Here is a 12,886-nt window from a genome sequence, read left to right as displayed (position 1 = left end):
AGGAGAGAGATATGCATAGACAATGAGAATGGCAACAACCTTTAGGTATGTGACTGAATTGACTGAAGGTCAATAAACACAATTGAAAATGTGTAGGCATGAATATACCAATGTTAAAAATGACCTATTTTGTGTTTCAGCTATCAAGTAAAAGTTTTGTTTTATTTTCGCCTTAGGGCTGGTCAATTATGGTTGAAACATCATAATGATTAAATGGAATAAAAAGAATCAGTTTGCTTTAAAAATGGGCCTTCTATCGATTAAATATCGGACCATCTCCTAAACGACTACCTTTTGTGTCCTATACTTTTTCGGTCACTCCTGAACAGCTATCACAAGTGCTGATGTATTAGCCGTCGATGTGGTTTTCAAGACTCCATTTGAGGCTCAATTTTTCATCACTTATCTACTTCACCGATCACCTTCGGAATCATGTGCTCAACAATTTGTCACAGCATTTCTAAGCAATCATATAAGCACTAAGCAGCCGAACGCTTGTCGACTAGGCTGTGCCGCAATGCCACCGAACGCTTGTCGACTAGGCTGTGCCGCAATGTCACCGAGCGCCTGATAATTAGACTGTGCCGCAATACCACCGAGCGCCTGACGACCAGACTGTGCCGCAATACCACCGAGCGCCTGATAATTAGACTGTGCCGCAATACCGCTGAGCGCCTGACGACCAGACTGTGCCGCAATACCACCGAGCGCCTGATAACTAGACTGTGCCGCAATGTCACCGAGCGCCTGATAATTAGACTGTGCCGCAATACCACCGAGCGCCTGACGACCAGACTGTGCCGCAATACCACCGAGCGCCTGATAACTAGACTGTGCCGCAATGCCGCCGAGCGCCTGATAATTAGACTGTGCCGCAATGCCGCCAAGCGCCCAGCCAGTTTCCACGCCACTTCACCATCCTTTGACCTAATACTTTGGTGCGGAATAGCTGACGAGCCGCTTATTTAGATCATTTCCGTCTCCAGCAAAAATTAATGCTTATTGTATGAGACGCAAGATAGGCATCAAAAGTTGAGACTTCCGTGACTGGCTTTTAGCTACTGAAAGTGGCAGTGGATGAAAGCTACCCTGATATGGAAATAGCCAAAACATGAAAATACAATACCGATATTGTCTCAAAGATCAATACGAGTATATGTCACTAACTTTGACACCTCAAATAATGATGGTATGGTGCCTATGATGGTAATGATGGTAATAATGATGGTAAGGTTTCAAATCAACATTTCATATTCGGTCTCTCATGTGAACCTGGCGTACTTCTCAACGACAAATATAATTTTAATATTTGTACTTCACAGAGACGTGACCGGAAGGTATACTCTACGCAGTTTTTTCCAACTCCGTCATCCTCTGCCAAAAAGCCTCACAGATGTGAGTCCGACAAGCCCTACCATGAGACGGTTGAGTATAATCTCATAGCCCTCAGTCATCTGGCTGGATGGGAGAGCGCCGGCGTGTGATGGCCTTACGAGGGCCATCAACGGCACAGCCTGATCAGAAAGCGCTCCCGAGCGCCGCGACTCGATGGCTCTGTGTCCAAGTCACCCCATCATAGACCAGTTCGGGAGCTTTGGAGCGACGGAAAAACGGCCGCCGCAATGCCGAGCGGCATCATGAAATGTCCTAACGATTAAATTGATTTTGCAAGAGTTATTTTGTGAGTGTTTTTTCCGCTACAAGATCATCTGTGGATTAGGAGTGAAAATGGTTAAAATTATAAGAGCTAAATTTGGCCAAGTGAATGTAGTTATATGCATTGCGAAAGGTGTCTCGAATCAGCTTATGTCATTAGGCAGTTGGCACAGCCCATAAAATATTTGATTGGCGGCACTAAAGCAGACGCTGAGTGTTGGGGCCATGATATGGTGTCGCTAACGTTCTGGAGCCAGTTACTGTTTGGAACATCCTAGCTGTCCCGTCTGAGCCTCTGCAAAGAAACACGTGTACAAAAGCGTGCAGTAGAATGACCATGGTCATTCTGCAACTGTGTCAACTGTGCACAGTTGGAGGAAGGCTCGCATGTTTTAGACTTTCTCTGTTGGAAAACTGATAACGATAAGTGACCCAATATAAAAAGTAAAATAGGAATCATGCAACGCAAACCATAACATTCTTACCGTATTTCAAATGGTTACTTTTTTTGAAAATAGACCAGATAATATCTGCAATGCGGCAAACATCTATGTAAGAGAGCAGGTGCTAAGGTAGCGTAGTGTTTTGCCTTCCTCATAGATAAACCATATTATATTTTCCCTTTGATTTATAAAACATGATTAACGACAGCGTTGGCTGCCCGCAATATCCATAATGGTCCCGTGATAAATGGCGATGAGATTTCCCGCAGAATATGTGCATACATCAGATAATTCCACGGTCTGTGCCACGCTGGCAAGAGGCGAACTAATTTCTCTCATACCTCAGATTCTGTCGCAGCCTCTTTTTCCCAGATCCTACGCTAATCTCGCGATTTCATTATATGTAGGTACATAGCATAAAGGCAATACTTATCACATGTAAAACCATTGGCTCTGCAAATAATTTCCTGAATATTGAGACCAAATAATTTTTAAGCTTTTCCTTACGCAAAGTCCTTGTTCGACGATCTGTCAACATTCCATTTGCTTTGCTGCAGGGTGAGTTACCTTTTGGTCAAATAAGACCATTGCAGAGCCATACGATGAGAAGGCAAGGGGAGATATTGGACTGGAAGCAGAGAGACTCTGTACATTCGCTAACGCTAAACAGCTAGAAATATTAAAAAGATGTTTGACGAAAGCTCTTTATGGTAGGCGGACTCGAGCCACAGTTACGATTTCCAGCCCTAGTCGGCTATCTATGTCCGGCTGCCCGCTGTGCCGACCGTGCTGCCATCTGTGTGTCCGGCAGTGAACCAGTCGATCCTGCCCGTGCTGCGGAAGCCCAACTGGACCGAGCTGACGCTGCCGAAGCTGCAGCAGCTCGAGGAGAGCATCATCGGCGTGGTGACGTCGCAGCGCTCCAACGGGCGCGTGGAGGTGGTGGAGTGGTCCTTCAGCTCGGCACTGCTCTACTCCGTCACCGTTATCACTACCATCGGTGGGTCGCATGAGTGCGCTCTGTACGTTGTGTACATGTCTAACTTTCATAGGTGGGTGGGGTACCGCTAGGAGGGTATAGGAGTAGTTACTACAAATAGTATCCTCAGGTGTCATCATCTGTTTGACCTATTGGCATCTCATGCTACCTCTCCCGAGCTGGTGGTCACCCCCTCCGGACAACTTGGTGGCGAGGGCCGGTCCTTGTCGGACTACACCCTATCCGGGGTGACCGTTGGAGCGGCAGGGCGGACTGTCCCATCGGGATTCGAGACGTTCTCTTCCAGCCGCGACAGTCGCTGCCGTCGCGGCGCACCTTATAGGTGGTCTGCACAGTCTAATGCCTATATACATCTATCCTATCATCTGACATCTCCGCAATAACCCTTTCAGGCAGAAGGAGCTTGTTTCCAACAAGATAGGCAAAACAAACTAGGTGGAGAGTGAAAGCACCACTTTTGTTATTAATTGATTGGCAGATGAGAGAACCAATACTTTGATGTAAAATACACATGCATGGATTCGCTTTTCACCGCTTCACGCTGACAGATGGTAACGAAGTTATTTTATCTACCTCGACCTCGTCGTAAAAACGTAGGTACTCGTATGTTTTATGCCCTGGGTCAGCACCATCAAAATCTGAATTGAGTGCAGGCCCCGTCATACACGACAAAAATAAATAAAATCACACCTTTAACGAACCAGACCATTTATCCGAAACTTCGTGATTTGAAGACCACCGTAGAATTTGATTAAAACGTTACATAATATTGCAAGGGATTTCATAAGAGAAGAACAAGACCACTGCAGAATAGGATGATATAGTTAGATGCGCACCTGTAGATATATTGGAAAGGTATGTAGTAAAGAGCAAGTAGCATACGAATATATTCAAGAAGCAATTACATATAAAGAAGCGCTTATTTATATGTAATTGCTTCTTGAATATATTCGTATGCTACTTGCTCTTTACTAGATGCGCACCTGTATTATCATTTACAGCGACAGGAACATGTTTTCGTCAGTGCAAAATTTTACTGCCGCGAATGTTTGCAGAACTTTAGCATAGACGTTAAAGTCAACAACTATTTCCAACTCTCCCGCCGCTTGGGCCGAGTCGTGTAGTATCCATGCGCCGCCCGGCGAGCACCGTCATCTGTTTGTTGAGGCGCGCTATTTATGAGAGACATTTGCGGTAACGAGGACATTTCTGAGGCTCGTGACCGTACAACACTCGCCGTCTACGCTGCCGGTCAGTGTCCTTAGACCGTCCACCGTCCTTCAAAACTGACCATGTTTGTCTACAGATACAGTGGAGTCATAAGTGGCTCCTATAGGGCGCCGCGCATGAAAAGTTTGAAGGATTCTGGCTTAATTAAACTAGCCAACCCGCTGAAAACAACGTAAAAGTTGTTAATTGTGTGTGTCGTTTCATAGCAGTGTTGGTGTTAAAATGTTTAAAAGCTTAATGCGTGCTTGAGATTAAACAAAGCGCTCTGTTGCCGATCCACCGACATAATTGCCTGCCCGGCGTCTCTTCGCAGTATTATGAGCGGTGAGGGATGCTCTTTCTTTGTAGACGTCAATTAGTGGTGTAACGAAGTTAATGCTGGCACTGAATAACGCACCTCAGCGAGAGAAGCCAGTCTGGCTATATTCAGCGGTCCGTCACCGGCGTTTGAAGCGAATTTTCGAACCTTATTTTAAACAGCAACGTCACGGCTTTTCTTGTTCTCATGCAGATGATTACGAGCATTACCACTCGAACTGTGCAGACAGATCACAAGCACTCCTTACCCAGATGTGTATCATTACAACGCTGATTCACCATTAATTATGTTTTCTTATTTCCCACATTTTTATTTTACTTTTGGGTTTCAAGCCTTTCCTGATCTACCTGACCTATCTTATCTCTTATCTGCCAGTTCCATGACGTTATTTTGCGAAGCTTTGGTTCAATGAGTGGCAAACGCGAAAGAGGTCTTAAGCATTAAGTCCCAGACGATAGACCTTTAACCCTCGCCGGACCTATTGGTTTTCTACATACGCGCCGGCCGAGGGGGGGGGGGGCGGGTACGACCCCCCCTCCTCGCCGTTTCGCCCCTGGTGGAGCTAGCGCGTCGCGGAAAAAACGAGCGTGTGCGCCGTTACGAGACGCAGAGATTGGTACCCGATTTTAAGGTCCTAGGTCAACCGGTGACCTCTGAGGTCAGGTCAAGTGCCCCAGGGTACGGTTCAGTTTTTGGTGAATAACTACGCAAAAAACGGCCGCAGAGCCGCGATTTTGGCAGCATCGTGTTCGCCTTGATCAGGCGCGTCGAATGATATACTTTTTGTTCGGGTCAGGTCAACTTAGGGTGTTGACCTCAGGTCAAGGTCAGGTCAGCACCCCCAGGTCACGAAGTTAGTCGAAAGAGGTCATGTCGCATATCATTCGATTCGGCAGGTCTTCCTGAGTCCAGTGGTGGCTTTCCCGACTCGCTAGCTCAATTTGATCGGGAGTTATTGACGAAAAACTAATATGACCTTGATGACGTCATAAATGACGTCACGGAAGGTCAACATTGCAAAAGTGACGCATCTAACCTTGCAAGGAGTGCATCAAATCACGATTATGTGTGCTTGAGATAGTTGGAGATCGTTCCCGGCGCCAGAATAGCAGTTTGAATTTTTCCCCATTGACTTATAATGGTGAGGTCACGAAAATGACCTGACCTCATATGACCTTTAGGAAAAATCCGAGATATACAAGTTGTGAGACTCATGATGGATACTAGATCCTGCAAGTTTCTTTTTTTTTAACTTCTAGCCATTTATTTGATCATTTGACCACCATTAACCACGCAAAACAAACGCACACAAACATTACATACAAAATTACAACATAATATGACACACATAGCTTAACAGCTTTACTAACAGACCTTTTAACAAAAAACACAAAACACAAAACCAAACAAAGCAAAAAAGAAAAGAAAAAAAATAAGCAAACGAACCCAAATAAAAATGACGACATACGTAAGCATTCGGATCAACTAATAACGGCATTCGTGACCCTCCACAGGGCATCATATCTATCCATTTTGTCATTTATTTGCGCCACATGCTTTTCCATAAGACTGTACTGTTGCAGCGTGCTGATAAAGGTCTGGAAAGTTACCGGTCGGTTACTAACTCTACAATTCCAAATATACTGTTTTTGGCTACCAAAATCAGTAGATTTAAGCGATCAACAAAGTGAGCTTCGCCTTCGACCCCGCATATTATCTGTTGTAGAGACAGCTCCTCTCTTACCCTGAATCTGTCCTTCAACTGACGCCAGAAACTCGCCACTACCTGACAATGCCAAAAAAGATGTCCAATAGATTCTTGATACATTGGACAACTCCGACACTTGTTTGTTTCAATTAGGCCATACATATACAGACGCTTATTCGTGGGTAAGAAACGATGTAAACACTGATATTGCAACCATCTTAACTTTCGATCTTCACTAATTGCGTACACAAAGTTAAATGCTCTATCCCAATCATAAGTTGCTGGTAACCCCAGTTCTTCCTGCCACTTAATGCATGCAATCGGCTTCGCCTGATTTTCTCTGATAATTTTCAGATACGCCCATCTTACTACTTTCTTTGTTTCTAATAGTTCTTGCGTGACCTTATTTCTGACCCTTGTGATAGGCTCCTCTACGTTCAGCAGTTCACGCCAATTCTCGGGGATTGTCCTAATCAACGATTGACATGGTAATGGGTGTAAGTCGTACTTTAATGCCAACTCATTTGCAGACAACATTCGATGTCTATCGTAATCGTACAAATCGCTCACTTTGACCATTCCCTTTGCAATGTATACACTTCTCCTTATCCCCTGAATTTTCTCTATTCGTATATTTCTATTGAACCATATCACTTCATTAAGCACATCGCCAGCTGTTAGGGATTCTTTTGTAGCTACTTCTCGCCAGGCTAATACGGTTTCTCTCCAAAAACTATTACTCACGCGCCCCTGTATCTGTCTTAGGTCAGGGTTGCATTGGAATATACTGACATCGCCGTTAACCGTCAAAACTGGGCTTATAACCTTTTTCCAACTAGAAACATTATCTTTGTCGAGATATCGTTTGACCCATCCAATCTTCAGACTTTTTACTACCGTCAAAACATCTGGCACCTTTAGGCCTCCTTTTTTGTATTCCATTTTGAGAACTTCTTTCTTAACCCTAGCTCTTTTCTTGCTCCAAATGAACTGGAAAATAATATCATCTATACGTTTGATCATATCGGCTCTTGGTTGTGGGAGTACAGACATTACGTAAATTAATTGCGACAATGCGACAGATTTGACCAAATGGATCTTGCCATATGGCGTCAATCCTCTTTGCAGCCACGGGTTAAGACGTTGTTGCAATTTATCAATCTTATTTGTATAATTTTTCTGCAAGATATCCTCCTGGAGTTCGGTATCAATTAGCAAGCCTAAAATCTCGATCGGTTCCCTCGTCCATTTCAAGCCAATTTCTTCGCAAATGAAGTCTTTTGTCTGTGATTCATTGCCAATCCACGTGCAGTGGGTTTTATGTTTATTTAACTTCAATCCCGACACTGCTTCAAAACTATCGAAGGTCGCTATACACTGTCTGAGTGAGTTCGTTGTTCCGTCCAAAAATACCGTAAGATCATCAGCGTAAGCTGTAACCTTCACAGTGATGGAGCCCGACAGGTCCACCCCCTTGACCTCATCGTTATTTCGTAATGTGCGAATGAGGGGCTCTATACACAACAAAAACAGGTAACAACTCAGTGGGCAACCTTGCCGTAGTCCCCTTTTAATCACATACGGCTCAGACAAAAAGCCGTTTACTTGGACTCTAGCCGTAGGGTAATGTTCAGGCAGATCGGTATACAGTATATCTATCCACTTTTGGAAATTTGGTCCAAACCCGTTCCTTCGAACTACCTCTTTGAGATAAGACCAGCTCACGCTATCGTACGCTTTTTGCATATCACATGCCAAGAGTAAAGCAGAAATCTTATTCTCTTTACACTGTTGTATAGTATCCAGAATTAATCTGACATTTTCACCAATGTATCTCCCTTGTATAAACCCAGTTTGGTCTTCATGAATCAAGTCCTTAATCACATTCCTCACCCTTAAAGCAATCGCTTTCGTTATTAATTTGTAAAGAACATTTAATAGACTGATCGGTCTTAGATTTTCAACGTGCCTCCTATCTTTACCTCTCTTCGGGATCAGTATAGTTATACTTTTTTTCATCTCTCCGGGCATTTTACCTGTATCTAAGATCTCGTTTACGGCTTGTGTAATCAAAACCCTGAATTCTGACCAGAACGTTTTAAAAAATTCAGCAGTATACCCGCATGGTCCCGGAGAGCTACCATTCTTCATTGAAAACAGTGCTTGCTCTAACTCACTCGGATCAAAACGACTTTCACACCCGTCCCGTTGTCTCTCTGACAGTGAGGCAGTGTCGTTCAAAAAATTGGTGTAGCACTGCTCAACGTGCTCCGAATCATAAAGCCTTGCAAAAAATGTCCGGCATTCCTGCAATATTTCATCCCGGTCTACGGTGACTTCTCCTCTCTTTGTGCCATAATTTGACATGACCATAGCTTTACAAACGTTATGTGCAGCACTTCTCACAGGCAAACCATGAAAGTATTTCGTACCTCGCTCTGCGTGCATACGCCACCGAATTTTCGCGTTCCACATGTTTTTATCAGTCATTTTACTTATCAGACTTTCCAGCTGAGCTCTTTTCAGTTCTAACCTATCCTTATCATCCTCATCTAAAGTATCTAAATTGCTCATGTAGTTTATCTCTTCATCGAGCTGCTTAAACTCTTGCTCTCTCTGCTTTTTTGGGTGGCTGCATACTTAACCCTCGCCGGACCTATTGGTTTTCTACATACGCGCCGGCCGAGGGGGGGGGGGCGGGTACGACCCCCCCTCGCCGTTTCGCCCCTGGTGGAGCTAGCGCATCGCGGAAAAAACGAGCGTGTGCGCCGTTACGAGACGCAGAGATTGGTACCCGATTTTAAGGTCCTAGGTCAACCGGTGACCTCTGAGATCAGGTCAAGTGCCCCAAGGTACGGTTCAGTTTTTGGTGAATAACTTCGCAAAAAACGGCTGCAGAGCGCCGATTTTGGCAGCATCGTGTTCGTCTCGCTCAGGCGCGTCGAATGATATACTTTTTGTCCGGGTCAGGTCAATTTGGGGTGTTGACCTCAGGTCAAGGTCAGGTCAGCACCCCCAGGTCACGAAGTTGGTCGAAAGGGGTTATGTCGCATATCATTCGATTCGGCAGGTCTTCCTGAGTCCATTGGTGGCTTTCCCGACTCGCTAGCTCAATTTGATCAAGAGTTATTGACGAAAAACTAATATGACCTTGATGACGTCATAAATGACGTCACGCAAGGTCAACATTGCAAAAGTGACGCATCTAACCTTGCAAGGAGTGCATCAAATCACGATTCTGTGTGCTTGAGATAGTTGGACATCGTTCCCGGCGCCAGAATAGCAGTTTGAATTTTTCCCCATTGACTTATAATGGTGAGGTCACGAAAATGACCTGACCTCATATGACCTTTAGGAAAAATCCGAGATATACAAGTTGTGGGACTCATAATGGATACTAGATCCTGCAAGTTTCATTTCCCTCTGACATCTCCTCTGGCAGTGAGGGCGTTGCGAAGTTGCGACATCTGAAGACCGTGCAGAGGTTCACTTATGACGTCATAGGTCAGTGACCTGACCTGACCCAAAAATGCGGTTGGTGTCAAAAGATCCGGCTTGGATCAAAGGTCAGGTATGCCAAGTTTCAGCTCTCTATCGCCAGCGTGTTCGGAGCTATCGCGAAAAAACCCTATGGGGGGGGGCGGCACCCGCCCCCCCCCTCGGCCGGCGAGGGTTAATAATATCACCTCGTAAAACGCATAAAGTTGTCTCCAGTAACAAAGTTCTGGGAGTGCCTATCGTGTCATTGTCCGCAATTATCATCGGTACTCGTGCTTTAACCATATCTTGAAATTGTCTGTCTTTAATGAGGTCTCTTTTACACTTCCAGTAAGATTTTCCTATCTCGCTTCCCGTAACCTGCATCTCCAACACAACCATTCTATGATCTGCCAAAAAACCGTCAACTATTCTCGCTTCCGTTTTACCATCCCCATACAACACTGATTCACTCACAAGGAAAAAATCTATTCGAGACCTGCTTCTACCATTTTGACGAATGTATGTGTAATCACGTTTAAATGGATTTTCCTCCCTCTATATGTCTATAACATTATATTCATTCATAATTTGCTCGACAGCTCTTTTGCAACGATCATTATTAGAAACATCCCTACCGGAGGTTTTTCTATCTAAGTTCCTGTCAAATCCAAAATTAAAGTCACCCCCTAATACTAATTCATCGATTTGATGTTCGTTCAGTTTTGCGTGCAAATTCTCATAAAACTTCGGATCATCGATGTTTGGTCCATATAGGGTCACTAAAGTCATAGATACACCTTGAGTCTCTATGTCTACTATGAGATACCTTCCGTTGGGATCTGCTTCTACAAGTTTCATCTGTATGGCTGCCCCCGGTCTCAGTAAAATGCACACACCCCTGCTCCTTATGTCGCCGTGTGCAAAATATCCATCTCCCCCCCATTCGTTTAACCACCTTGCAGAATCTCTCTCCTCTGAATGAGTTTCTTGTAGCATGTATATGTCTGCATTTTTCTTTTTGAGCCAGGTAAACATCTTTCGCCTTTTTGGTCCTCTTTCATGTGTCCTCAATCCATTCACATTTAACGATACTACTTTAAGCATTTTGAGTTTAATTTATTTTTCCCTTAACCTTCCAGACCTCCTATCGCCGCCCGTAAGTTGTCGTATTATCATCTCGATGCCCTCCGAAGTCAGGCAAGGGCAATGATATAGCGCTATACCACCGTCGTTGCCGGCCTGAGAGCAATTCGTCAAACAAAAAGTCTCCCTGGTACTACGCGCACGTTGTGCCGTTATATCCGTAGGCCTTATGCGTGACATACATGATCCGATTGAAATAACACAAAACAAAAATGCAAACACTTTCACTAACCGCAGAAAAAATCCCGACATCGCGAGACCGTGCCCGTGGGCCGGTTACCCGAAAGGCCCAAACATCTTGTACCAGAACCCCCAATGTAGAAACACAAGTCGCGAGCTAACAGTGTAAGAAATCTCGTCGTAATCCACACCGTCCTTATGTTTAACCCCCTTAAATATTACAAATCTTTTCAATATACCCAGTAATCAAAATCCCACCTCAAGGCTGGAGTACCCAGCTTCCATTCACTCAGTCCGCCACAGTTCTGCCCGAGGTCGTCCCACCCGGCCGGCCCGGGGCAGCGGCATCCGTCTCGCCCGACGCACTAGCCGGCCGATCTGCGCCGCCGCCCCGAGGAGCGGCCCCCGTCGAAGTCGATCCACCAGCGCCGGCTAGGTCCGCCCGAGCCGCCACCCGCGCGGCCGCATCCACGCCGCCCCACCCGGGCGCCGATACACTGCCACCTGTCTTACTTTTCCCCGCCGGTGGGCGCTCCCCTGCGGTCGGGTTACACGCGGTTGAGGTGTCATTGTCCGCACCCGGCCCAGCAGAGTCGATCGCCTCAGCTGGAGATCCATTAGGGGTCGAGTCTTCAGAGGTGACGTCATCAGCCCGCCTCCCGGACCCGCCGTCACCCCCACCGTCTCCTCCCGAGTCAGCAGCAGCTGTACCGCCACCGAGAGAGATGACGTCATCGGTCCGTGGCGATCCGAGGGGCCCGGACAACCAAGCTGTCAGCCCGACACCAGACGACCCCGCCCGGGGCTCCACAGGTCGGACATGGCCATGGGGCGCGCCACCAGCCGCCGGCAGGGGCGAGTCCAGCACCTCGGCGTCCGGCGGCACTGGCCGGCGCTGCTCCCACTCTGTCCCCGCCGGTCGCGCCTGGCCCGCCCGAGGAGTCTGTCCCGGCGGCCTCTCTTGTCCGCTGCTCCCCACCTCTGTCCGCCGGCCGTCCCGGGCGCGCCCCTGGCCTCGCCCCTGCGTGCCCGCAGCAGGATCGCCGGACTGCGCGTCCCGAACGAGGTCCGCCACCGCCTCCAATGATGAAGCCCTGCGTGGAAAATCCTGGAACGACAGCTTGTAAAATACTTTTCCGCCCTGAGTGTGAACGGAAAATATCTTGCCGTCCCTCCTAGCTCGCAGGAGGGCTTGGAATATCTCCTGGCGCCTTTCGGTCAGCGATTCTTGCACATATAAATCCTTTCCCCTCAGCCTGCTTTTGAGTTTCCACACCTGTTCCTTGTCGGATCCTGGCCCTGTGCGGTTAAATTTCACAACAATTTTACCGCTTTGAATCCGATGTGCACGATTGATTTGCTCGTCATTTAAACGGTAGCCCATATGATGCTCCAGGAGCTTACGCACAATCAGAGCACAATTTTCGTCCGACCGGCTTTTGGGGATAGCTTTCCCACTGAAAACAAGCAGGTCTAGCCTAGAGTGCTGCTCTGCGTTATCGCAGCGGTCCTCTAGACGCCTCAGGTGCTCAGAAATTGACTCCAGCCCCGCAACCGCTCTCCTGGCCTCAGACTCTGCTGCGCCGGCCTTGGCGCTTGCTGCTGCCACCGAATCCAATGCGAACTCTACGGCATGCTCAACAGCAGCGAGTCTTGCTTCTGACCATCCTTTAAATTCTTCCCTCAAGCTACTCAGCTCTGATTTAATATACTCTTTCAGGCCACCG

The 12,886-nt window shown here is 46.7% G+C and overlaps 1 protein-coding gene across 1 annotated transcript in view; it reads left to right on the top strand.

Moving 5' to 3' along the window:
• The window catches only part of LOC122383278 (TWiK family of potassium channels protein 18-like), a 38,947-nt gene that overhangs the window by 10,313 nt on the left and 15,748 nt on the right, over positions 1–12,886 (top strand). The window contains exon 3 of the mRNA XM_043369552.1: positions 2,911–3,099. Within this exon, the coding sequence (XP_043225487.1) occupies positions 2,911–3,099 (189 nt within the window). The remainder of the gene's footprint in view (positions 1–2,910; positions 3,100–12,886) is intronic.

Source organism: Amphibalanus amphitrite, unplaced genomic scaffold (assembly GCF_019059575.1).
Source record: "Amphibalanus amphitrite isolate SeventyFive unplaced genomic scaffold, NRLGWU_Aamphi_draft 000159F_arrow, whole genome shotgun sequence".
NCBI classification, from domain to species: domain Eukaryota; kingdom Metazoa; phylum Arthropoda; class Thecostraca; order Balanomorpha; family Balanidae; genus Amphibalanus; species Amphibalanus amphitrite.
Note: the sequence above shows the minus strand (reverse complement) of the source record. Positions and strands in the feature narration are given on the sequence as shown.